The following is a 27973-nucleotide window of genomic DNA, read 5'->3' as shown; positions in this document are numbered from 1 at the left end:
ATTGGAGAAATTAGGGCAGAAAATCTATCAATCTTCTCATAACTGTAACGGCACTGACAGCAGAAAACCCTACCTCTTTTTTATTTCTTGTACACTCCTGAAAGACCACTGGACAGGTACAGAATTGTAGACACCATCGCCACTGATCAGGTGTTGCTGTAAGGGCAACTATCAGGGCTAGATGTACAGCTTTACCTGTATGGAGGAGTGGCTAAAGACTATTTTCCAATATATCTCCAATTCCACAGAATGCCTCAAAGGAATAGCTGGCTGGCAAAGAGCCACTTTCCCCTACCCCAGCTACACTAGCTTCTCTTGCCATCCCCCCAGTCCTAGTAAACAGGGTCAGCAGGAGACATGAAGGATATGGTTCTTTGGCCCAAAAAATAGATAGCTGGTCCTGAAAAGTGACACTTGATGGAAATGTAGTCATAGCAGTCTCCAGTAGCCAATAGGAATGGGGCAGGTCCTTGGCCCAACCTGATATCAATAAAATTTGCCAGAGAAGACATGAAAGAACCAGGAAAACCTCCGAGTTGGAACAAGTGATATAAATAGAGGTTGCAAGGGCAAGGATGAACCATCCATTCATTTGTTCCTGGAATGCATAACAAGGCATCTTCCTGTTGTGGATTTGAAGATGATGTCATCTATTGATGTCATCTAACTACTGAATTGCTTTCTTTTTTTTAACTTACCATATTTTGTAAAAATGAGTCCCATATTTCATTATATTTGTCCATATAAATTAGTAATTTTTTTAAAAAATCTAGATAGATAGATAGATAGATAGATAGATAGATAGATAGATAGATAGATAGATAGATATTAGAATATATATGTATTAGAATACAGAATCACAGAAGTGAGTATACATCCTCATATTTTGTAAATATTTCAGTTTATCTTTTCATGTGACAACACTGAAGAAATGACAGTTGGCTACAATGTAAAATAGTGAGTATACAGTTTGTATAACAGTATAAGTGTGCTGTCCCCTCAAAATAACACAAAACACAGCCATTAATTCTAAACTGGTGGCAACAAAAGTGAGTATACCCCTAAGTGATAATGTCCAAATGGGGCCCAAAGTATCAATATTTTGTGTGGCCACCATTATTTTCCAGCACTGCCTTAACCTTCTTGGGCATAGAGGTCACCAGAGCTTCACAGGTTGCCACTGGAGTCCTCTTCTACTCCTCTATGATGACATCACAGAGCTGTTGGATGTTAGAGACCCTGCACGCCTCCACCTTCCATTTCAGGATGCCCCACAGATGCTCAACTGGGTTTAGATCTGGAGACATGCTTGGACAGTCCATCATCTTTACCCTCAGCTTCTTTAGCAAGGCAATGGTCGTTTTGGAGGTGTGTTTGTGGTCATTATCATGTTGGAATACTGCCCTTCGGCCCAATCTCCAAAGCGAGGGGATCGTGCTCTGTTTCAGTATGTCACAGTACATGTCGGCATTCATGGTTCCCACAATGAACTGTAGCTCCCCAGTGCCGGCAGCACACATGCAGTTCCAGACCATGACATTCCCACCACCATGCTTGACTGTAGGCAAGACACACTTGTCTTTGAACTCCTCACCTGGTTACCGCTACACGCGCTTAATACCATCTGAACCAAATAAGCTTATCTTGGTCTCATCGGACCACAGGACATGGTTCCAGAAATCCATGTCTTTAGTCTGCTTGTCTAAAGCAAACCGTTTGCGGGCTTCCTTCTGGGATGACAGCCCTGCAGACCAATTTGATGCAGCATGCAGCATATAGTCTGAGCACTGACAGGCTGAACTCCCACCTCTTCAACCTTTGCAGCAATGCTGGAAGCACTCATACGTCTATTTCCCAAAGGCTACCTCTGCATATGATGCTGAGCACAGGCACGCAACTTCTTGGGACGATCATGGCGAGGCCTGTTCTGAGTGGAACCTGTCCTGTTAAACTGCTGTATGGTCTTGCTGCAGCTCAGTTTCAGGGTCTTGGCAATAGCCTAGGCTGAGTGCTGGCAACGTGTGGATCCTGAGCCGCATGCGGTTGTTCTGACTCCGGCTCCCGAGCCTGTCCTCATGGAGGAGGATGACTCTGAGAGTGAGGGAGAGGAGCCGACAAGGCCTCCCTCTCCAGGTACCTCCTTTCTGGCAATGCCTCAGGTGCCAGTGGAAGGCCAGGAAGAAGGTGTCCTTCTTGAAGGAACCCCCACAGATAGAGGACGAGGAGGATCAATCCTGGATTGATCCCAGACAGTGTAGGAAGGAGAAGCGTGCGCAGCAAAGGAAGAGGTGTGGCAGGCCCAGAGAGTGCTGAGTCACTGAGCAACACCCCACAGGGGATAAAAGCAGGTGGAGTTGCTCCGTAGCCCCTGTGATGGACAAAAACTACGAAGTGTGAACTTCGGATTGGTTGTTTTTGAGTTAAGGCCTGGACTGTGTGAAGGAATTATTCTGTGAACTCTTGGCTGCCCCAGCAACGGCTTCTGACATGTGGACTCCCATGATAAGCAACTTGGCAGGCCTTTGAACAGCAGCTGCCAAGTCTTTTATCCGCAAAAAGAAATTCAGGTCGGTTGTAAATTAAATGACTGTTAGACACTCGCTCATGCGTTCTTATTTGTGAGGTGGGGAGGGGGACAGAACAGCGGTTCTTTTGTCCCCCTGCTGTGGCTCCCTGTCGGCTGACTGGCCCCACCCCTCGCCCTCCCCTCCCAGTCACTCCTCGCATGGCTTGAGAAGTAAGGGCGATGGTGGGGATGGAGACTCACTCCATATTCCAGAGTGGGAGGGACGCACCCCTGTACCTGCCTCTTATCTTGTGGATAATCTTCCCAATCTTCCGGCACTTCTTGCTGCTGTGCACACCTCAGTTGCTTGGGGACACATGCAACTTGATCTCTATTCTGAGACATGCTTGGCCCGGCTGTGCCCAATCTGCCATGTTGTAATGGGCTCCAGGAGGAGGAGGGGACACCATCTCCCCTATTGTGAAGCGTGTTAAATTTAAGTGTGCTGTGCAAGGTGCTGTGAGAGCAGTGAGCAGGCCAAGGAGGTGGCGAGAGCAGCGGCATCAGCTGCAGCCAGGCCGGGCCAGTGCAATCAACTTGCAACTTGCTCTCTTGAGAGGCAAGTACAGGGGCGCTTCCCTCCCGCTTTGGAATCTGGAGTGACTCACCATCCCCGCCATTGCCCTTACCTTCTCAGACCACATGAGGAGTGACTGGGAGGGGAGGGCAAGGGGTGGGTGATCCAGCCAGCCGACAGGGAACCATAGCAGGGGACAAAAGAGCTTTGTTTAACTGGAAACCTGAAATGACTCTTGATTTAAATCATATGTTAAAAAGCACCCAAAGAAGAAGAAAGAACATCAGGAAAAGAAAGCCCAACTCTTGTCTGGTTTTGGAATTGGTTCAAGAGGGAGCGTGCACACACACACACACACACACACACACGAGATAGGGGGGGAAGAGAAAGAAGGGGTGGAGAGAGAGATATGAAGAGAGAAAAGGGGAGAAAAAGAAAGAAATGAGAAAATGATGGAGGGAGAGAAAGAGAGGAAAAACAGAGAAACAAATGAGAGAGAGAAGGAAGAAAGGGAGAGGGAGGGAGAAATGAGCTGAAGGGAGAGAATGAGAGAGAGGGAAAAGAGGGAAACAGAAAGAAGGGGGTGAGGAAGAAAGAAAGGAAGGAGGGAAAGAAAGAAAGGAAGGAAGGAAGAGAAAGGGGAAGAAAGAAAAAGAAAGAAAGAAAGGGGAAGGGAGATGGAGAGGAAAAAGAGAAAAACAGAAGAGAGTGAGAGAGAGAGAAAGCGAGAGAGAGAGTGACCCATTTCCCACAGAAAACACCCAGAAAACACCTGGCTGGGGCAGTTCATGTGACTGGGTGGGAGTGATGTTGAGTTGGCCACGCCCATCCAGGTTTTGTGACTCCCAGTGTTTTCTTTTCTGTGGGAAACAGGTCCAAATGGCTCTTTGAGTGTTTAAGGTTGCAGACCCCGGCCTAGGCCATCTTTATGTAGAGCAACAATTCATTTTTTCAGCTCCTCAGAGAGCTCATTGCCATGAGGTGCCATGTTGAACTTCCAGTGACCAGTATGAGAGAGTGAGAGTGATAACACCAAATTTAACACACCTTCACACCTGAGACCTTGTACCACTAATGAGTCACATGACATCAGGGATTGAAAACAAATACTTGGGCCCCATTTGGACATTCTCACTAAGGGGTGTAATCACTTTTGTTGCCACCAGTTTAGACATTAATGGCTGGGTGTTGCGTTATTTTGAGGGAAGAGCACATTTACGCTGTTATACAAGCTGTATACTTACTACTTTACATTGTAGCCAAATGTCGTTTCTTCAGTGTTGTCACATGAAAAGATATACTTAAATATTTACAAAATATGAGGGGGTGTACTCACTTCTGTGATATACTGTATGTGTATTATTCATATATATATGAATAATAATTCATTAGATAACGAGATATACAATTGTAACTACTATATTTACAGGTTACAATTGTGTTAAAATAATAAATTATGCACTGCTCAAAAAATTAAAGGGAACATTTAAACAACACAATGTAACTCCAAATCAATCACACTTCTGTGAAATCAAACTGTCCACTTAGGTAGCAACACTGTTTGACAGTCAATTCCACATGCTGTTGCGCACATGGAATAGACAACAGGTGGTGTCGTGTCCCATTCCTCCTCTGACAGCCGGGTCTGGGAAGTCTGTATCAAGTGTGGCCACGAAGCCTCTGCAGCTTTGCCAAATTCCTGTCAGAGTTCTCAGGGCAGGCAGGAATGAATCCAAGGTGTGACTTCAACAACCAGATGAGACTTTGCCTGACTCAAGGAATGCCAAAAAACAGATCCTTTATATAGGCCATGGGGTGTGGCTCCATGACTCAGCACTTATCCAGGCCTGCCCCTCCCTTCCTTTTGCTGATGTCACCTCTCCATTCTCCGGAAGCGGGGATCTGTCCACTTTTCGTCCTCCCGCTCAGCTACCTCTAGCTTGTGGCTGGCTTCGTGCTCATACGCTGTAGGGAGGTTTGTTTGCTCAGTCTGTCCGGGCATGGTGCCAGGGCTGGGGGCTGGAGGCATGCCAAGCCATTCTTCTTCACTATCAGTCTCTGGCTCAGATAGCAGGAGATGGGAGGGGCCCAGCTGAGGAGAGGAGGGCGGGCGAGGCACAACAGGTGGAAAGCATAGGCAGTTAGCAAGACATCCCCAATAAAGGAGTGGTTCTGCAGGTGGTGACCACAGACCACTTCTCAGTTCCTATGCTTTCTGGCTGATGGTTTGGTCACTTTTGAATGCTGGCAGTGCTGTCACTCTAGTGGTAGCATGAGACGGAGTCTACAACCCACACAAGTGGCTCAGGTAGTTCATCCAGGATGGCACATCAATGCGAGCTGTGGCAAGGTGGTTTACTGTGTCTGTCATCATAGTGTCCAGAGCATGGAGCCGCTACCAGGAGACAGGCCAATACATCAGGAGACGTGGAGGAGGCCATAGGAGGGCAACAACCCAGCAGTAGGACCGCTACCTCCGCCTTTGTGCAAGGAGAGACAGAAGGAGCACTGCCAGAGCCCTGCAAAATGACCTCCAGTGGGCCACAAATGTGCATATGGCTGCTCAAATGGTCAGAAACAGACTCCATGAGGGTGGTATGAGGGCCCGACGTCCACAGGTGGGGGTTGTGCTTACAGCCCAACACCGTGCAGGACGTTTGGCATTTGCCAGAGAACACCAAGATTGGCAACTTCGCCACTGGTGCCCTGTGCTCTTCACAGATGAAAGCAGGTTCACACTGAGCACATGTGACAGACGTGACAGGGTCTGGAGACGCCGTGGAGAACGTTCTTCTGCCTGCAACATCTTCCAGCATGACCGGTTTGGCAGTGGGTCAGTAATGGTGTGGGGTGGCATTTCTTTAGGGGCCCGCACCGCCCTCCATGTGCTCACCAGAGGTAGCCTGACTGTCATTAGGTACTGGGATGAGATCCTCAGACTCCTTGTGAGACCATATGCTGGTGTGGTTGGCCCTGGGTTCCTCCTATTGCAAGACAATGCTAGACCTCATGTGGCTGGAGTGTGTCAGCAGTTCCTGCAAGACGAAGGCATTGATGCTATGGACTGGCCCACTCGTTCCCCAGAATCCAATTGATCACATCTGGGACATCATGTCTCGCTCCATCCACCAACACTACATTGCACCACAGACTGTTGGGGGATGCTTTAGTCCAGATGTGGGAGGAGATCCCTCAGGAGACCATCCGCCACCTCATCAGGAGCATGCCCAGGTGTTTTAGGGAGGTCATACAGGCACGTGGAGGCCACACACACTACTGAGCCTCATTTTGACTTGTTTTAAGGACATTACATCAAAGTTGGATCAGCCTGTAGTGTTGTTTTCCACTTTAATTTTGAGTGTAACTCCAAATCCAGACCTCCATGGGTTGCTCAATTTGATTTCCATTGATAATTTTTCTGTGATTGTGTTGTCAGCACATTCAACTACTGTACATTGTGTTGTTTAAGTGTTCCCTTCATTTTTTTGAGCAGCTTATTTCTCTTTGCTATATTTTTCACTTTAAAAAGCACTTTCTATGTGATTTTTATATACTTGACAATGACTGTATTGCTATCTTTCTGGTTTTTTATCATTATTTTAAAAATCAATCAAAATATTTTTAAAAAAATACTACTGAGGCAGTGAGCAGCTCATTAGGAGGAGTTCAAAGAACAGACTCCCTATCACTAGGAATTTTTGTCTCTTTGATAGATCTGCAATCTGCTTTGGAAAACATCGTTTGTACATAACTTAGTAGATGTTACATCAATTATCAATTGATACATTCCCATGAAGATATTTTCTAAAAAGGAAGCAGTGGATTTGCCAGTCAAATTGCTCAAGAGTCTTCTTGATTGTTATTAATATCACCAGTGCCAGTATTGCTAGTTTATACACTTTATGAGGAATGAACACCAACAACTCAGGATGTTTTGTCTGCAAAAAAAATCTGCAGAAGTGAAAACAGAGTTTTAAAGGAATAAATATTCATCTTAAGCAGAAGTCAGCAAGAGTAAAATAATATTAATTTCAGAACTAACTACTTAAGAGAATGACTGTAAGCATCTATGCTATAACCTTCTGTTTGCAACACAAGACTTCATCCGTAGGTGACCGCGTGGCCTAATGGATAAGGCGTCTGACTTCGGATCAGAAGATTGAGGGTTCGAGTCCCTTCGTGGTCGATTATTTTAGTAGGTTGACAATAGATCTAACGTTAAAGATGGAATTTCCGATTTGTTATCCACCAGCTGAAACGCCCAACAATACACGAAATAAAAAATCGTTCCTCGTTTGTATTGTTATTCAGATATGGTGTGTTTCTATAATTCAGGACGGTATTTGGTTTTATGCAGCGAACAATACGTCACGCTGCATCAAAAATAAGGAACCGAATAGTGAACGAAGTACAAAACCATAACACACGTCACATTATTTTTAGCCTATATAAAGCTTATCTGTTTTTCTTACAAAAGAAAATGAACGGAAAGCATCTTCAAAAAGCGATGATTAAGAACCGTACAAACAAAGACGGGGCGGGAAGGAAATATTTACAGCTTTTCTGTAAGAGAGAAAAATGAATCACTTTTAACTCACAAAGCCCCAGTGGCCTAATGGATAAGGCACTGGCCTCCTAAGCCAGGGATTGTGGGTTCGAGTCCCATCTGGGGTGGAGAAAAATTGTTTTGTCTTCCGCCTCGAAAAAGCATTTATTTCCCTAAATTTACAATGCTCTATTATAAAACTTTCAGCTATCACAGATTTTGATGAATGAAAGTTGATCCCAAAGGTATCAGGTATCCCCAATAACAATTATTTAGATTCTCAGGTTATACTTTTACCAGTTGGTTATATGCAAACAAACATACTGGAATAAAACAGAGTGCATATGAAAAATGTAGGCACAATTACAGATATAATCTATTTATTACAACAAGACAGGGTATCATACTTTCAGGTTCTTTACACTTCCAGTCAGACTACAATTGCAAAGAGAGCATAAAATGATCTGCTAAATCGTGACCTCAGAGAGAACAGCATCAAGATTTCAAAAAGTAGTAAGTAATGGACACTAATGGGCAATAATTTATTAATTAACCAGAAGAAAAAGAGATCTTCTCAGCCCAACTGGCAGGAAAAATGCCAGTTCTGATGGCTAGAGAGAATAATTTTTCTCTCTAAAAAAGAGATCAGACCTCAAGAGAGGTCTGACTCAAAGGCAAAACGATTTCAATTTCTTGCCTCACGAAATTCTGCGGTCAAGAAATTTCTCAGCTCTACTTTAAATCTTTTCAAAACTTCAGAGAAAGAAGAAGAATGTGGAGAACTGTTAGAATCGTTTTTCTCTTCTCTTGGATATCAGGTAAATACTTTTTTTCTTCTTTTCCCACCCAAATGTATTCCTAGGAACTGATAAATCTATTGTAGTGCATGCATGGATTAAGACTGGAGTGAAGAATAGCAATGATGGCATTCAGTGGCTTCCAAAATGATTATACACAACAAAACTAAAGAAAACTAAAGGGGCGTGCATAAGTGCACCCGCGTGCCTACTGTCCCTGTCCTTATATACCTTTTTTACTTTTCATGTATCCAAATTATGTTTATATTTTTACCTGTTATCTTACATATGATTGACAAATAAATAAATAAAAACAAGAAGAGGCGAGCAACTTATTCAGCTCATTTCTGCAGGGTAAATATTCCACCTTTAATATGTATTTTTTTTTCATAAAGAGGATAACGAAAATGAAATTAATGATATTTGAATGTTTGAGAAAGCAAAACGAATAAGCAGCAAGAATGCTTCCTTCTTTTAGGGGTCTGCTCCTTGGTAGCCGTCTTCTTGACGTTCTTCTTTAACAATGATGTGCATGATCCAGTTCTTGTGGCTCATGCTAGGAACAAAAATATGGTTTGTGTTACTGATTTTATTATAAGATTTCACCAAAGTTGAGAAATACACCCCTACATAGATAGAAGGGGTGAATAAGTTGGTAAAATGAGGACCAGATTGTTGGGGGAAATATGCTTATCATGCTTATGCTTATATATACTGTGTGACAAAATAAATAAATAAAATAAATAAATAAATATGCTGACTCTATAAACTGCAATAGAGAGGTTCTGTGGGTCTAAGTGCTGTTGCTACTGCTACAAAACATTCAAAGGTGAAGAACGCTGGAATGTTTTATCCACCCATAAAGGAAAATACTGTTGTGTGATGCTGATTTTTTTAAAAAGAACAAAACCCAAAGAATGTGTTTGTTGATTTCCACGTTGTGCTTCCCAGATGCTAGCATGAGACAGAACTGTAAATATCATGATGTGGTCGAGTATCTGAACATCTCTTCCAAGCAGGAACTCCTTTTATATTCTATACCAAAGAAGAATTGGGAAGAGAATTTGGAAGTTGGCCTTGATTTCACTCTCATTTCCATTCTTTCAGTGGTAAGAGAGAACAATCGCTGTGTTTGTTGTTTAGAAGCAAAATTGATGCAAATAGTAAACAGAGAGATACAGTGAAGAGTTAGTTGGGAAAAGAGAATTAAGACGTTCTATATGTATGACTTGTTAGAAGGAGAATTCTTGCTTCTTCTGGAAAGGTAGATCCATGGAATGCCATGATGGATATATCAGTAGGCCAAATTGAACAGCCCTCTCTCAACACAGGGGGTGGGATATGACATCATCTATCTCCAATCTACAACACAGTCCTTTCAAAGTTCCAAGAAGGCTCCACACCAATTTGCACCACTCAGGTGACCCTGAGAATACAGATAAACCTACAGGTGGCCTTAACAACTCTCTAAAACAGGGGTCTCCAACCTTGGCAACTTTAAGATTTGTGGACTTCAATTCCCAGAATTCCTCAGCCAGCTTTGCTGGCTGAAGAAATCTGGGAGTTGAAGTCCACAAGTCTTAAAGTTGCCAAGGTTGGAGACCTCTGCTCTAAAAGAATGGCAATGACCAGTTGTCTGCAAGGAGCATAAATCCTTCCATTCCCCACCGTGCAGTCAGAGCTGAAGAAACTTCTTGGATGAGAAGTGAAACTTCTTCAAAGAGAAGAAAAACCAGAAAGTCCAGTTGCCTCGTGGGTCAGTAGTGTGTGTATGATTATGTGTTTAAGTCAGTGGTGGGTTGCTCCCGGTTCGCACCAGTTTGGGAGAACAGGTAGTAAAAATCTGTCGGCGTTCGGAGAGTAGTAATGGCTGGCTGGCCATGCCCCCGAACTAGTTCCCCAGCTGCCATGTTCACCATGTTCTTTGCGCATGTGCATCCCATTGCGTTGCAAGTCGAATGGGATGCACATGTGCAAAGAACATGGGGACGACGCCAGTACTTTTTGGCAGCCTGTGGAGAAAGCGGCTGGCAAAGCCTTTTTGGAGGCTTCCTGGCCAGCCGCTTTTCAGCAGTGGTGGCTGGCAGGGGGCCTCCGAAAACTTGAGTCAGCTTGCCTTCCCTATTCTGGACCAGCCGCCATGGAAGGTAAGCAGCCAAAAAAAGAGGCGGTGTTGGGGGAGGAAGGCAGGCAAGCTGGCCTGTCCACGGGGACCACCGGGAAGTCAGGCAAGCATGTCGGGGCTGCCCTGCCATGCTTGCCTGCCTTCCGCCTAGCCACACACACACACACACACATACAAGCCCCTGTTGCCTCCACTGCCGCTTCTTTTACTGTCGGGTTCTTGCCATTCTTAAAGTCTATCGTGAAGAGCTGGAAGATGTTTCCTTAGATCTCCCCCACCTCATTGTTGGAGCATCAGAGATCTAAGAAAATGTCCTCCAGCTCTTCACGATAAACTTTACGAGTGGTGAGAAACAGGCAGCAAAAGAAGTGGCAGTGGAGGTGACAGGGCAGGGCGGGTGTGTGTGTGTGTGTGTCCCCCTTCGCAAGGACTTGGAGGGAGCTCCTCTGAGGAAAAGAGGAGGCGGCGAAGCCCTGGCTGTCCCCCCGCCCGGGAGAAATCGCCCTTTCTCTGCAGCATCAGTCATGTGACTGAGTGGGCACGGCCAACGTGATGTCACTCACAGCAAGGTGCCGCCCCACCTTGCCCTGAGTGACTTCAAGTTGGCTACGTCCACTAAGTCGCATGACCACCAAGCCACGCCCATCAAATAAGCCACGCCCACAGAACCGGTAGTAAAAAAGTTTGCAGCCCACACCTGGTTTAAGTGTATGTAAATCATCTTTTTTCCCACTCCACTCCGCTGCACAAATGAACTTGTTTTGTACACGCAAATATACATAATCACACACTATTGACAGATCCATCATGGCACTGCCTAGCAGTCTTGGAGGCATTCTCTGAGGTCAGAGAAATTCACTTACTGAGAAAAGATTTCCATTGGTGCAATATGGCATATGGCTGACTAGATGGTGGATTGTGACTGATTTCTGAAGGCTAGAAGAAGGATGTGTTCATTTTTTTCATTTTTCTTTTCTCCTCTGTAGCAGGAAAAATTACAAGTGGCCACATTCTACTTCTGGCTAAAACTGGTAAGGGTACTCATTTTGCTCTTCTACCAGTAGCAAAGTATTTCTATTTTCTAGAAACCTAAATTAGTGTTTTTAAAAAGATAATGTACACCTTTTGAATTATTCCTTTGTCTTTTACTAGGTTTGGAAAAATGAATTTATCAGCTGGAACCCTTTGGACTTCTGTAACATTACCAGTATCACTCTTCCTGCGAACCGTTTATGGACTCCTCAAATTTTCATAGATGAACAGTATCTTTTCTATTTTTCTTTCCTTTTAAATATGTTTTAAAACTTCGTTTTTAGAGAAAATTTGCACTAATACAGTATTACAGTACTATCAGTACTGACTGCTACATCTATACACACTGACTCAAAGTTTTAATTTCGTTCCCACATCTAGATATTTAGGAATACCATAAAGAAAAGCAGAGTTTTGGCACCAATTGCCAATATTTCAGAAAGATCCAGTAATTTTTGCATCCAGTTCTGATACAATTTAACATTCTTTAAAACAGGGTTTGTTACAAATCTGATTACATCTAGATTAATGCAAAACAGCTGTAGAAAACAGATTAAATGTGATTCCTGTTTTTACTAGTTTATAGGGCAAGAACATGCAAGTAAATTCTATTTTGGTTAATGGGTCTGACACCAATTCAGTATTATAGGTATTATAATATTACATTATAGCCTCAGGCTTCAGCTTCGTGCTTCTGGGAGCAATGTGTGATTGCAGCTGTTTCTTCCTTTTTAACTGCTAGTGGGGGTTTGAACTGATTGGGTGGGAGCTTGGCTGTGCTCTGATTGGATGGGGTTGTTTTTTTTTTGTGTGCACTGATTGGCTGGGGGTGTGTCCTGTTTGGGTGGGGGCTTGGTTGTGCTCAGATTAGTCTGAGCTGCAGGGGGATTTGAGCTGGTGAGCTGCATTGCTGTTGTTTGGCTTCGTGTATGTGGTCGTGCTACATCTTCATAGTGGGTGTCTGCTGCTGTATGTATGGATTGGAGGGGTTTGAAATGGCTAATGTTGCAGCTGCGGTCTGGCTTCTGGTCCTTGGTCGTGCTTCCTGATCAGTGTGGGTTTGGGTCTGCTTTCTGGGTGGATGTGTGGTAGTGACATCCTGGGTGGACCTCGTGAGTGTGGGTCTGGTGTCATTCCTCGTGTTAGGGACTCGTTTGTCAATAAGGGCGGGTTTCCAAATGGCTGGTAGGCGGGAGGTATCATCTCGTTTGTTCATGCTGTGTGGGCGTTTTTCTATCTCGATGGCTTCTCTGATTATTCTGTTGTTAAAGTGTTCAGTTTTGGCGATAGTTCTGGTCTTTTTAAAGTCAATATCGTGTCCTGTGGCTTTAAGGTGTTGGACCAGGGAAGAAGTTGGTTCCTCTTTTTTGACTGAGTTCTTGTGTTCTTCAATGCGTGCACTTATTCTTCTGTTGGTTTGTCCGATGTATGTGGTGGGGCAGGCGGTGCATGGGATTTCATATACTCCTTGATTTTCTAACTCAATTTTGTCTTTGGGGTTTCTTAGGATGGTGGATATTTTTTGGTTTGTGCAGAATGCTGTCTTGATGTTGTGTTTGTGGAGGATCTTGCTGATTCTGTCTGTGGTGCCTTTTATATATGGGAGGAGGGCTGTGCCGTTTTCTTGTTCTCTGTCTTGGGTTTTAGTGGGGGGTTCTTTTTGGATTAGTTTGGTAATCTTATTTCTCTGGAATCCATTGGATGTTAGTACGTTTGTGAGAGTGTGTAGTTCGGTTTTTAGGTGTTGTTCGTCAGCTAAGTGTTTTGTTCTAGAGATGAGTGTCTTGGCTACGGAGTTGATCTGTGCTGGGTGGTGGTGTGAGAGTGCGTGCAGATAGCGGTTTGTGTGTGTTTTCTTCTGGTAGATGGTGTGTCCTAGGGAGCCATTGGGTTTCTTGTAGACTAAGACATCTAGGAAGGGAAGTTGGTTGTTAACTTCTGTTTCCATAGTGAACTGTATTTTGGGGTGTAGGCTATTGAGGTGTGTGAGAAAGTTGTCAAGTTTTTCTTTCCCATGTGGCCAGATTATGAAGGTGTCGTCTACGTATCTGAGCCAGAGTTTGGGTTTGTGATCAGATTTTTCTAGTGCTTGGGTTTCAAAGTGTTCCATGTAGAGGTTGGCAATGACAGGTGAGAGGGGTGATCCCATGGGTGCTCCTTCTATTTGTTTGTATTTTTGTCCGTTATAGATGAAGTATGTGTTGGATAGGCAGTGGTTGGTCAGATCTAGGATGTGCTTGGGGGGGTTATATTTGTTTTGGATAGCTGTCAAGGCTTCTTTGATTGGCACTTGGGTGAAGAGGGATATGACATCAAAGCTCACGAGTAGGTCGCTGGGCTGTAAGTTTTGTTTCTTTATGATCTCTATGAACTGGAATGAGTTTTTTACATGTGAGGCGATGGATTCTGCATAGGGCTGTAGTTGTTTGGCGAGAAATTTGGCTAGGTTTTGTAGAGGTGAGCCTATGGAGCTGACTATGGGTCTGAGTGGGGTTCCTTCTTTGTGTATCTTGGGGAGGTCGTAGAGCTTAGGGCATCTGGATGATTTCTCTCTGGGAATGATTCTTTGTTGGATTTCTTCACTGATGGGGGAGGCTTTTATTTTGGATCTAGTGGTTTTTTCTAGGTAGGTGGTGGGGTCTGTTTTTAGGGGCTTGTATGCAGGGTCTTGGAGTAGGTTGGTTAATTTGGTTTGGTAGTCAGATGTGTTCATAACCACCGTGGCGTTGCCCTTGTCTGCTGGTAGGATTATTATGCTGGTGTCTTTTTTCAGGTTAAGTAGTGCTGTCTGTTCCTCTTTGGGTAAGTTGCTTTTGGGTGGCTTGCTGCTGCAGAGGATGTTGGTGATTTCGAGTCTGATTTTGTTAGCGTCATCGGGGTTGATTTTGGTCAGGCTGGTTTCAACTCCGCATATAATGGTTTCAGTGGGGATGTATTTGGGAGTGACTGCAAAGTTGAATCCTTTGGAAAGGACATCGGTTTCAGCTTTGGTGAGGATCCTATCTGAGATGTTATGCACTGTTTGTTTCATGTGTGGCTGTGAGTGGGGAGGGGTTTGTTTCTGGCGTTCTTGTAGTCTTCGGAGTTTGTTGGTGTGTGTGTCTGTCTTGAGGGTGGTCTGTGTTTCGGCTCTCCAGACGGCGAGTTGTTTGGATTTGTCCCAAAGTGCAGGGTGGATCTTGTTGCTGAGTTTGAGGTGAAGTGTGAGGAGATCTTTGTTGATTTGATCTAGGAGGAATCTTTTTGTGTGAAGTCCATTTCTGATTAGGGCCAATTCTGTTCTTTTTAGGATGCATTTGGCGGCTGCAGAGTTGGAGTGGAATTTCATTTGGAAGCATGTGGGGATTAAATTTTGATCTCGGCAGTTTCGTAGGAATGCAAGGTCACATAAAATGGAAGCTCTTTGGACTTCTAGTTTTTCATAGGTCCTGGTCAGATGGTGGATTTCCTCCCCGCCTGCCCATGCACCGCCTGCCCCACCACATACATCGGACAAACCAACAGAAGAATAAGTGCACGCATTGAAGAACACAAGAACTCAGTCAAAAAAGAGGAACCAACTTCTTCCCTGGTCCAACACCTTAAAGCCACAGGACACGATATTGACTTTAAAAAGACCAGAACTATAGCCAAAACTGAACACTTTAACAACAGAATAATCAGAGAAGCCATCGAGATAGAAAAACGCCCACACAGCATGAACAAACGAGATGATACCTCCCGCCTACCAGCCATTTGGAAACCCGCCCTTATTGACAAACGAGTCCCTAACACGAGGAATGACACCAGACCCACACTCACGAGGTCCACCCAGGATGTCACTACCACACATCCACCCAGAAAGCAGACCCAAACCCACACTGATCAGGAAGCACGACCAAGGACCAGAAGCCAGACCGCAGCTGCAACATTAGCCATTTCAAACCCCTCCAATCCATACATACAGCAGCAGACACCCACTATGAAGATGTAGCACGACCACAAACACGAAGCCAAACAACAGCAATGCAGCTCACCAGCTCAAATCCCCCTGCAGCTCAGACTAATCTGAGCACAACCAAGCCCCCACCCAAACAGGACACACCCCCAGCCAATCAGTGCACACACACAAAAAAAACCCCATCCAATCAGAGCACAGCCAAGCTCCCACCCAATCAGTTCAAACCCCCACTAGCAGTTAAAAAGGAAGAAACAGCTGCAATCACACATTGCTCCCAGAAGCACGAAGCTGAAGCCTGAAGATGACGAATGAGATTTCGTCGAAACGTCGCCAAGACACTTCCAATTTTACGCGGGAGAAAACCCGAATAACCAAAGACCTACATAAAACACCCGCGAAAACCTCAGAAAACAAATACACACACACACACACACACACACATATTTGATAGCAATATTGTGTAATATGTGCAAAACACAAACTTTTATCAATTACAATATTTTCCTTTCAGGGCAGATGAAGATAAGAATACAATTAGCCCTTTTGTTGACCTGTTCTTTGATGGCTCCATTACTTTACATCAAGCACATCAACTCACTTCTGCCTGCAACCTGGATGTTCACACCTTTCCTTTTGATGAGCAAAAATGCAACATAACTATGATGCCATCAATATTTAGAGGTATCTTAGTGGAGTGTGAAATTATGGCTTATCATGAATTTTGTTTGCTCTTCCTTTCTACACAGGCTTTTGAAGCCAAACTCATGCACACATACTCTGAATCTCTCTAGCTTCTGCACTTCTGCCTGCCATTGCTGCAGTCTGTGGGATAGAATAGAATAGAATAGAATAGAATAGAATAGAATAGAATAGAATAGAATAGAATAGAATAGAATAGAATAGAATTTTTTATTGGCCAAGTGTGATTGGACACACAGGGAATTTGTCTTGGTGCATTTGCTCTCAGTGTACATAAGAAAAGATACCTTTATCAAGGTACAACACTTACAACACTTAATGATAGTCATAGGGTACAAATTTAACACTTAATGATACAATACTTAATGATAATTATAGGCTACAAATAAGCAATCAGGAAATAATCAATATCAGTATAAATTGTAAGGATACAAGCAACAAAGTTACAGTCATAAGTGGAAGGAGATGGGTGATGGGAACGATGAGAAGATTAATAGGAGTGCAGATTTAGTAAATAGTTTGACAGTGTTGAGGGAATTATTTGATTAGCAGAGTGATGGCGTTCGGGAAAAAACTGTTCTTGTGTCTAGTTGTTCTAGTGTGCAGTGCTCTATAGCATCGTTTTGAGGGTAGGAGTTGAAACAGTTTATGTCCAGGATGTAAGGGATCTGTAAATATTTTCACAGCCCTCTTTTTGATTTGTGCAGTATACAGGTCCTCAATGGAAGGCAGGTTGGTAGCAATTCTTTTTCTGCAGTTCTAATTATCCTCTGAAGTCTGTATCTGTCTTGTTGGGTTGCAGAACCAAACCAAACAGTTATAGAAGTTCAGATGACAGACTCAATAATTCCTTGGTAGAACTGGATCAGCAGCTCCTTGGGCTGCTTGAGCTTTCTGAGTTGGTGCAGAAAGAACATTCTTTGTTGTCCTTTTTGTATCTACTTTATACTTTCTTCTTTTGTTAGTCCAGAACTCACTTTTTTGCTCTTTCTCCACATCATCTATTAGAAGACAGGAAGTGTGCTTTCTCTATCACAGTTCCTGTTCTTTGAATCAGCTGCTTCTTATTACCCCACCACCCACCCAGATTCTGATGGCTTTTGTAAGACTTTGGGCCAGGTGGTGAATGAACCATTTGTAAGGGTTTGGGGTACTGAATGATGTAGGCTAACTTTAATTTATTAGTTGTTTTATTTTTCTTGATTTTATACTTGTTTTAATCCTACATTAGCCCTCCAACCATTCAGCTGAAATTTGCAAGTTGGACTGCCCCATAAATATATATAGGTACATATATGCATTCATGCATACATGATTATTGCTCATTTCACTAAAGGGAAGCTTGCAGCTTATAGGACAGAATGTAACAACTTATTGGAATCATCAATTTTTTAATTTTGTTTTATGTATATATTTTATATCAGACTTCTCAGTTTAGCTGCTTCTCAGATGTGAAGGTCAGAAACTTGGGAAATGCTATCCCAATACAGGTAGTCCTCAAATTACAACCCACAATTGGGACCAGAATTTATGTTGCTAAACAAGGTGGCTGTTACGTGAGTCATGCCCAATTTTATAATCTTGGTTATTAAACGAATCACTGCAGTTGTTAAATGAATCACACAGTTGTTAAGCAAATCCCCATTGACTTTGCTGTCAGAAGCCAGCTGGGAAAGTAATCACAGATCCTGGGGCACTGCAACTGTCACAGATAAATGTTTTTTGCCAAGCACCTGAATTTTGATCATGTGACAAGGAGGTTGCTGTGATGGTCATAAGTGTGAGGATCAGCTGTAACTCACTTTTTTCAATGCCATTGTAACTTTGAATAGTTGCTAAACGAATGGTTATAAATCAAGGATTAGTTGTATAACTTGGAGGATAACAGGAAGGGGATAAACTTTCTATCTATTCAGTATAGGACTGCCTTTCTTCAGACTGTCCTGAATTGGCATTCCTCTGGGTCATGGGTCTTATATTTTTTCTAGAAAATGAAGTGAAGTTGAAAAACATAAAAACTTCCAAAAACACAAACCAAGCAAGTCACAAACATTATTTAGCCGGTGGAGAATGGAACTTTCAGAAAGTGGAGATCATTGAGTTAACCGAAATTTACAATCACGTGAAATACAGTAGAGTCATTTATGAGGTATGGTTATGAATGTATTTACTCTACATCTTCTTTGTCAGATGATTTAATGGTATGTGGGAGCAAGCTTGGGAGACGGGAAAGACCCACCGCCACAGGAATAATCAGAAAAGCAGCAGCTGGGTCCTCAGATGGTGCGGGGGGCAGGAGGGCGCTTGAACCTGAATATTTATTTGAACATCTCTAGTGACATAGATGGCACATAAATTTATTTTGGTTTACCTTCTAATACCCCTTCTACCTAGTATTTCCTCCAAACAACAACTCTGTTGGGCCTATGAGTTCTAGTCCCACTTTAGGCAACAAAGCCAGCTGAATAACTTCAGGCCATGAGCTGGACCAGAGGTGGGTTTCAGCAGATTCTGACCAGTTCTGGAGAAATGGTAGTGAAAATTTTGAGTAGTTTAGAGAACCAGTAAATACCACCTCTGACTGGCTCCGCCCCATCTATTCTCTGCCTCCCAAGTCCCAGCTGGTCAGGAGGAAATGGGGATTTTGCACTATCCTTCCCCTGGAGTGGGGTGGGAATGGAGATTTTACAGTATCCTTGCCCTGCTATGCCCACCACCCACACTCACTAAGCCATGCCATGCCCACCAAGCCACACCCACAGAACCGTTAATAGAAATTTTTGAATCCCACCACTGAGCTGGGCCTGAGAGAACAACTGGCAGGACTAGAACCAATGGTGGGAGTCAGCCAGTTCATACCACTTCCGGAGAACCAGTTGTTAACTTTCTGAGCAGTTTGGCAAACTGGTTGTTGGAAGAAATCATTAGGGCAGAGAACCGGTTGTTAAATTTCTTGAATCCCACCACTGACTAGAACTCACAGTCTCCTGCTTTCTAACCTGGTGTCGTCACCCCTAGACCAAACTGACTGTGTGGTATATCCATATATACAGTATCTACTTTTCCCATGTTGGAATAATATATTAAATTCTACAATCCATAGCACTATGTTTGCAAGTTCTCGAGCTTCCTTTTTTGAAATCCAAGGTTCACTGGGTAACTTTGGTTCATTCTCTTTCTCTGCCCAACCAATGTCACAGGAGTGCTAATTAGGTTTGTTAGAAACATAGAAAACTGACAGCAGAAAAGTCCTGGTGGCCCATCAAATCTGCCCCTTGAATTTATTTGTTTTTTGTTTTCTTTTTAATTTATTGATTTATTTATTATTTTTCATTATTATTTTATATTTTATTTTATTTTTATTTTATTTTTTGTAAACAAGTTTTATTAGAATTTTTTTCTTTTTTTTCCTTTTTTTTTTTGCCGGATGATGGGCATGTGCTTATCCCAAACTTGTTTAAATTCAGTTAATGATGATTGACCCCCTACTTCCATAGGAAGTTTGTTCCAAGTTCCACAACTCTTTCTGTCAAGTAATACTTTCTAAGAAAGCATTTATCTTTGCGGTCTTTTTAAGTAATACTATTCACTGCCTTTAGTTGTGTATAAAACAGTAAAGGAGGTATATTAAATATATAAAGAAATAGAAAAATTGGTCACAGAAAAATAGGACGATGAAGCATTTTTTTATACTGCCTCAAGTTCCCAATTTAAAGACAGTATCTGAAACCAAAAAATAAACAAAGACAACAAATACAGTGCTGACTTTCTATATGGTCCTCCTCCAACTGCATTAATGAGGTAACTGCTTCATTCTCACAGCAGATACTAAATTGCACTCTTCTTCACTGTGTTTTGGAAAAGATAAGTCCTATGTTGCTTCATGTACAAAAAGAACCTTAGTGCAGATCGTAGCGGATATTTTGCAGCAAATCAGAGAGGCCGCAGAACCAAACCATTAGATTCTGCCTAGGTTCTGAAAATATTTTGTTTTCAATAAAACCATAATTCCCCCTTTTATCTTGTTTTCATCTGGCTGAGGCTCCAAAGCTTTTTTTCTCTCTCTCTAATGGATCTTTATAGTCTAAAATTTCAAAGATCCTTCTTTTTTTCTCTGTCAACAAGATAAAAGGCTTGCTGGATCTTTGCCTGACAATCTGTTCAAAGAGAAATAGCTCACAATTTTTTTCAATCAGAAATTTGAGCAAGAAATGGCCCTAGCATTAGTGATCAATTTCAGAGTCTCTCCAATGGCAGTTTGCATTAATTCAGTCCCTGTTGGCAGGTCTTTCATTGCCCAGAGTATAATATTAAATATTTCTGGAAAAGGAAAGATTGTGGTCTCATCCATTTTTAAGTTGCTAAAATCAAGTCTAACGTTAGGCTTTCTCATGTAACTTATCCATGGACAGCCCAATGGCCAACTGAAAAAAATGGTCTTCTATTGTTTCCCCAGCTGAAATTTTACCTACAATAAAGGTTGGATTTGCCTCAGGGTAATCCCTCTCCTATTGGTTTTACATAACATCAGAGTTGGAAGGGACCTTGGAGGCCTTCTAGTCCAACCCCCTGCCCAGGCAGAAAGCCCTACACCATCTCAGTCAGATGGTTATCCAACATTTTCTTAAAAATTTCCAGTGTTGCAGCATTCACAACTTCTGAAGGCAAGTCGTTCCACTTATTAATTGTTCTAACTGTCAGGAAATTTCTCCTTAGTTCTAAGTTGCTTCTTTCTTTGATCAGTTTCCACCCATTGCTTCTTGTTCTACCCTCAGGTGCTTTGGAGAACAGCCTGACTCCCTCTTCTTTGTGGCAGCCCCTGAGATATTGGAACACTGCTATCATGTCTCCCCTAGTCCTTCTTTTTGTTAAACTAGACATACCCAGTTCCTGCAACCATTCTTCATATGTTTTAGCCTCCAGTCCCCTAATCATCTTTGTTGCTCTTCTCTGCACTCTTTGTTTAAGTTTAAGTTTAAGTTTGTTTAAGTTGCATTTGGGTGCAGTTAGTTTGTGTTGGAATCACAATGCAAACCATACAAAAATGCTGATTTCCTACTCCCATCCTGTCCCTGACCCATTTTTATCTTCAACAATTCTTCTTCTAAAATAAGACTTCAGAACAGTGGCAGGACTGATTCTGGGTAGCAGCCACTCCAGCCGATCAGTTTTACATCTGGAACATGAGCATTAATTGCTATAATTTAACCCCACCTCACCATCCAGGTTTATTCTGCAATGGAATAATTGCTGAGGTATACCACTTCACTGGTTGTGGGTTGAAGCTGAGAGTCTGTCAAAAAACCAAAATCATGGACCCAGAAGCATCTGTGAGGGAGGAGGAAATAGCAGCAAATAAAGTCACGATGGTGACTCTGGCATTAATCAAAAGCCCTTGAAGTGCATAAAAAAGAAACAGGTTTCTATTGTACAGCTGCAACTGCCATCCTGATCTTTTAATTTCTCTCTCTTCAGGCATGTCCAACGCACAGCCCGCTGGCCATGCAGCTCTGGACAGCTAGTAATATGGCCTCAGAAGATCATAAACTTTTAACATCATAGTCTGTCATTTATACATATTGACTGTGTTAGATATTTTATATGCAGCCCAAGACAATTCTTCTTCACTCAATGTGGCCCCGGCAAGCCAAAATTGGACAACCATAATTTAAACAATCAGCTAAACCTAGCCTTGGGGTGATTTAGCAGTTTGTACAACTGAAATTTGTGCTAGTCCTGGAAATGTTATGTTATTTTTACTACCTTTTCGTTTTACAGATTATTATGAAGAGGAGATCCATTCTTCATGAATTAATTGTGATTCTGCCAATGTTTGTTCTTTTCTTGCTGGATATGGCTATTTCTTATGCTTTTGCCTCTCCTGCAGAAAAAATTGCCTTTAAAGTGACCATGATCTTGCAGGTCTCATTTTTGTCTGTGATGCTTATTGACAAGCTACCACCAACGTCCGATTATCCACCAGTAATAGGTAATTACCTAATCATGTGGAATATTCAATAGTAGACTCCTTGGAACAGGTAGGGCTAATCACTCATCATTTTTAGCAAGTAACATGTTGTGTGAATCATTTATATGCCATGTATCTTGGATACTATATAAAATGTCTATATATTTTACTACATGAGGGCCACATCACATGGAATTAAAACCTAAAAGATTTCTGTAGGAAATAGTAAAATAACTCTGACATGGGACAGAACTTGTTGACATAAAAGCCATAGCTCTGGGCTGCTACCTAAGTTGATAAAAGGAAAAATATAGTAATGTAATTGTTAGAGGAGGTTGAAGGGGGCATTAATGAACTTGACTTTCTCAAAAACATGGATGAAGTTTGCAGAACGGAGACATCATATGTAATTACAGGATGGCTGTAAAGATAATTGGGTGCCAATTTGTGGAAGATTTGGTGTTCAAGTATTATGGAGATAATCTCAATGGTCACCTTCTTTTTTGGAGAGTGAGGAGCAGTTATTTAGAGAGATTCCATTCATAATTTTAAATAAAATCAAGGATAATAAACTGGAAGCTTTTTAAAAAAATATTTTTTATTGAACAGTTTTTTTTAATTTTTACAATTTTCTTCTTTCCAACATTTTCACATCAGTTTTCATTTCTTATATATCAATTTTTCTCCCTTTTTTCTATTTACTATCTATACGTGTGATTCTAATATTTATTTATACATATGAAAATATCAAAGTACTAAATTACAACCATGCATTCTGGAAGCTTTTTATTATCAGGAACTAATCAATGGTATTTGATTCTGGATGGATCAGAGACAATGGTTGTACTGGGTTTATGAGAAAATAGAAATTGCTTATGGACTTTCTGTGAGTTCAGTGCAACAATAGATTGTTAACAGAGGACTCCGAAGCTTAGCTTCATGGCTGGGCGCTACCTTCTGCCCTCCAGAAGGGTATTAAACTTGGTTTTGTTAGTTGGCTTAGGGCCACAAGGGATTGCTTGCTCCTGGAGGTGGTTGACAGGATAGAAAGACCTCATCTCTATCCCCATCTGTCTTCTTGATTCTGGTTTTCAGCATAGTTTTAAATTTTTTAATGTGCATAGTTGTAAAATTTTAAATTGCTTTTCTATTTATTTATTTTTACATTATATAAGCTGTTCAGAGTCATCCTATCGGGGAAATAGGCAACATGTAAATTTAACAAATAAATAAAATTCCATCAGTTCCAGAGACCAGTTCAGAGACCATACATGGTTTCATCCATGTATGGTTTGATCCCATAGCCTATTCATTATCCTGGTTCCCCAACATTTGACATGGACCTTGTTAATCCAGGTGACAGCCAAGCTGGCATGACTCTCCTAGTTCATGTCACTCTCATAGTTGAGACAGGCAGGTGAAAGATTAATTGATCTTTGCCTAAGGATCCCTACTGATAAGGTGGGTACCAGCTGAAATTAGAAACCCCGGTTTCCCACATCAAAGGTGGTGCTCTAACCACTACACCACCCAGCTGCTATGCTATATAAATATATAAATAAATAAAAGAATTAGCTTTTTAGACTGATAATGCCTTCCTGCCTGTCTCTTGTTTCCTTTGAAGGCTATAAGAGTGGGGACAACTAATCAGGGCTCTTTCTTCTTCTCCACAGCAATGTTTTTTATTGGAATCTTTGCATTTATGGTCCTTGGCATCCTAGAGAATGCCTGCATGGAATATTTCAAGGAGCAGAATTCAAAGTTCCCATCCTTCAAGACCAAGAACTTTATAAGAAAATTCTTGCGAAAGGAAAAAATAAAAGCAGAGGACTCTGTCACCGATGTAGGTGAGCTTTAGTCAACACACACACTAGCAGCAGAAGGAGAAACTGCAGGGCAATGCAGACAGGCCTATAGGGCAGGGGGTCCATTTGGCCATATGAGAATGGGCATTCTCACAAAATGGATGCCACGGGGATGGTTGCCCATTTCCTTATTATTATTTCTAATTTTTAGGTTTACATCTCATTTTCCACTCAGGAATTCCCAGCTGTGCCCATAGTCTGTCCTCCCTTTTTTCGTCACAACAACCATTCAGTGAGATAGGGCGAACTGAGAGAATGTGTACAGTATGTAGTCTAAAATCACCTCATGAGTTTTGTGGCCGAGGGTGGACTTGAACCTCAATATCCCACTTCCTAGTCCAATATCTTAAGCACTATTTCACTAATATTCAGAACGTTGATCATATGCCAGATGGCAAATTGCTGAGGTTGCTCCCTCCACTCCTTGAATGCCTCCACCCAATTGCTTGCTGCCTCCCATGTAAACCAGGGAGTGAACACTATATCTTGGAGGTAATTGGAGAGCTTCCTCACTACAAGACCTTGGTATCTTTTGTGATGGGCACACCCACCACAGCATGCTCCTTGTGAATAGATCAAGTCTCTGGCATGTCAGCCATTTTGTGTGGCACAAAATTCCACTCTTGGCCTAGAAAAAAAATCCCAATTTCTTTTAACGCAATAATACTTTCTTGTCTCTCACTTTTTCCATATAGGAGAAGAGATAGACATGGAGAACAAACCAACACGGGAGTTTTCCTGGGTGGAAAATGACAACACAGACAGCCTTGTGTTTCTGAAACAGGTAACCCTGGAGCTCCAACAGATCAAGAAGCACCTGGCTCTGGAAGAAGGCAAGGAGGTTTCTGGCCCTCCTATACAAGACAAATTTGTCCAGTTGGGGAAGTATTTTTGTTATACCCGCTTGATCTTATCCCTTGGTTTTATAGTCTTCATTGTGGTGCAGTGGGCAAGCTGAAGTTCTTTGCAGTCTGGAATATAGCTTGCTATATTTTGATGGCCCCAGGTCATAGAAGAGCTGTTAATGCCTGGAATGCACTATCTGACTCCGTGGTCTCATCCCAAAATCCCCAAAACTTTAACCAAAGACTGTCTACTGTTGACCTCACCCCATTCCTAAGAGGTCTGTAAGGGACGTGCATAAGAGCACCAGCGTGCCTACCGTTCCTGTCCTAATGTTCCCTTTGGTTGTATTCAATGTGTGTGGTTATTTCATGCTTATACTTATATATATTGTTGTGTTTTACAAAATAAATAAATAAATAAATAATAAATAATAAATAAATAAATAGAATGTACACACGCAACATGATTGGCTAATTCCTCCTTCATCACATTATGACAAGCAGCCTCCGGTCTGTGCTCGTATCACACACAGGCTACTGTATTTTTAAAAATGAGCTTTCAAGCTTCTACTTCCCCTATAATTGAAATATGCCTTGCTATATGTGACACTTAATTGCATTTTTTCCACTTTACTGCCTGCATCAGTATATGCTCCCAATCCAGGGTGAGGGGAAGTGCTAGCCTAGCAATGCTTTAAAAATTGAAATGGGTCTAATCTGTAGATTAATCTGTAGATCCCGTTCAGGAAAACCAAAGGCATTTCAGCCTCCACTCAGATTTATTCTTTGTTTCCTTTTCTTCTGGAGAATATTTGGCTCTGGTCCCAAGATTCCATTCATCCACAGTCCTCAGACTTCTTCAAGAGTTCTTCCACCTAAATGTTCGTAACATAAAAAGCTACTATGGAAATGAAAGTCCAGTTATCTCTCTCTCTCTCTCTCTCTCTCTCTCTCCTGATATCTTGCCAACCATCTTTGCAACTTAATGCACATAACAAATGAGCAGAGCTTTGACTGCACTATCATGTCCACCATCTTGACTTTTTTCCCCCCAGCCATATCTTGTGGATGCCCCTGACCTGATCTATTTTAAAAACTTCAGCCCCCTTCTTGATCTCAGTGGCAAGACAGGAGGAAAGTATTATAAAAAAATAAATTGTACTTTAATCTTCTCAATGCAAAATGCTACAAGTGTTGGTATCTGTAACTAATCCTTGAGTAAAGTGTTTTGGTAATGGAGTTGAACTACTACTTTGTCCTTCAGGCAGGGACTGAAGATGTCTTCCTTTCTTCTTCTGACCATTTTTGGTGGTGCTCCCTTATCTTTCTTCCTATTTTGTTAGCTGCATCTGAATGTAACCACATTATGAGGCATACACTATGTGTGTATGCGGGTATTTAATGCATCAAGACAGTACAAATATAAAATAACTTGTCAATATAATGTAGAAATCTTTTAAAAATCTATTTGCTAATCTCAATATCATTGTAGTTGTTTCAGGTGCATCACTGTTTCAGCTAAACCATAAAGCCTTCAGGATGAACTACCTTTTAGTAGATAGATGAAGGTTATAGAAACTGTGGCATTGGTGGTCCAAACTCATACCAGCTAGGGCTATGTTGTCAAAGAGACTGGTTATGCTCTCAAAGAAGGTGGTGGGCTGAAGAGGATATTTTTTAATCCTAAAATTTCCCAAGGGACAATTGAAGAAATAATAGTAATTAAATGTAGGATAAAATATTGATACATATATAAGAAAACATATTTATAAGACAAACAAGTCTTGTGCACATTTTCCCTCAGAACCTTATGAAATAAAATTTGTTCTTTAATATAGTGTTCCACTATATGGGTGTAGGAGATACTTCTGCAACATGCTATCTTTATAGCATGCCCCAGAGCTCCTTGGCAATGTAGGGATAATGATCAAGACAATGTCTCTCAGCAGTGAGATCCATCCTCCATTAATGCTTGGTTGAAACTGTTTTTATGTCCCTACCTGTTCTCTCTTTTCTCAGTAGTTGGAAGAGAAGGTATGTGGCGTTCCAATCGCAGAAGAGGGAGGAGATTAGAATGGCTACTTTTTAATCCTTATTCTAGCCTAGAAGCTCTTGGAAATAAGTCATCAACATGGTCCTTTCAACAGTTGTTCTTAATATTGTATGCACTGTTCTTTTTGTATTTTATTCTGGCTGTGCACCGCCCTGAGTCCTTTGGGAGAAGGGCGGTATACAAATTAAAATATTATTATTTATTATTATTAGAAATGCAGCAATGTCATCAGTGACCTGTGTCTGGCTGTAGCCTAACTAGTAGGATATTAATAAGATAGTGAGGAACAGTTTTAATGTATTACAATGAGTTGAGGAATCAGGTTGTAGAAATGATTAGAGCAAGTTTTCTTAAAGTAGAACCTGGCCAGAATGCTATTTGAATTAATAGCACCTTTGTTCTCTGTGTGTATGTGCAGGCATGTTTTTGGCCAGAGCAGCAGGTAATGGGTAACCAGATTTATTAAGATAGACTATAATAAGAGTATCTTCCAAATCTGATTGTGTTGGATCTCTCGCTTTTCTTATACTCCCATGAATCAAGGAAGTATCTGTCTTAGCCTCTTCCAAATCTTATCTCTACGCTATAGATTTATGACACAGATTCTGTGTTTTTTTTAAATCCTGTGTCCTTTTCGAACAAAGCAGATTCAAGCTACACAAGTCTTTTTTTTTTCTTCAAACTTGTCCTTGAACATCCAGACCACCCATTCTATCTTGGAGTTCTGAAGATCCAGCACTTCAGTTGAGGGCTGGGGAATGCTGAGAATTGGTCCTCTGCATTTGGAAGTACATCTAGTAGAACATTTTTGTGATGTGTTTGATACTCACTATGTTTTTAACTCTATGTGCTGGTTTACATCAGCCATTCAGACACTTCAAGAATTGAGGAGCATACAGTAGATATCACAGCAAGTAAAAAGTAAATAAATACACAATCTCTCATTGCACATGGACTTGGTGCCTTGTAAACCCGACTCTCTAAAAATATACTGAAATTATTAGTCCTCCTTATTTTCTG

General features: G+C 41.8%; 1 protein-coding gene and 2 non-coding genes across 3 annotated transcripts in view; 2 read left to right on the top strand and 1 right to left on the bottom strand.

Moving 5' to 3' along the window:
• Positions 1 to 7196: 7196 nt before the first annotated feature.
• Positions 7197 to 7269, top strand: TRNAR-UCG (transfer RNA arginine (anticodon UCG)). Its single transcript has one exon. It is a non-coding gene; the product is annotated as a tRNA-Arg (tRNA).
• Positions 7270 to 7684: 415 nt separating this feature from the next.
• On the top strand, positions 7685 to 7757 carry TRNAR-CCU (transfer RNA arginine (anticodon CCU)). Its single transcript has one exon. It is a non-coding gene; the product is annotated as a tRNA-Arg (tRNA).
• A 1085-nt stretch (positions 7758 to 8842) lies between these two features.
• Positions 8843 to 27973, bottom strand: part of ATP5PD (ATP synthase peripheral stalk subunit d) — a 28050-nt gene continuing 8919 nt past the window's right edge. The window contains exon 6 of the mRNA XM_058169532.1: positions 8843 to 8982. Coding sequence (XP_058025515.1) covers positions 8944 to 8982 — 39 coding nt within the window. The 3' untranslated portion in view covers positions 8843 to 8943. The remainder of the gene's footprint in view (positions 8983 to 27973) is intronic.

This window comes from Ahaetulla prasina, chromosome 2 (assembly GCF_028640845.1).
Source record: "Ahaetulla prasina isolate Xishuangbanna chromosome 2, ASM2864084v1, whole genome shotgun sequence".
NCBI classification, from domain to species: domain Eukaryota; kingdom Metazoa; phylum Chordata; class Lepidosauria; order Squamata; family Colubridae; genus Ahaetulla; species Ahaetulla prasina.
Note: the sequence above shows the minus strand (reverse complement) of the source record. Positions and strands in the feature narration are given on the sequence as shown.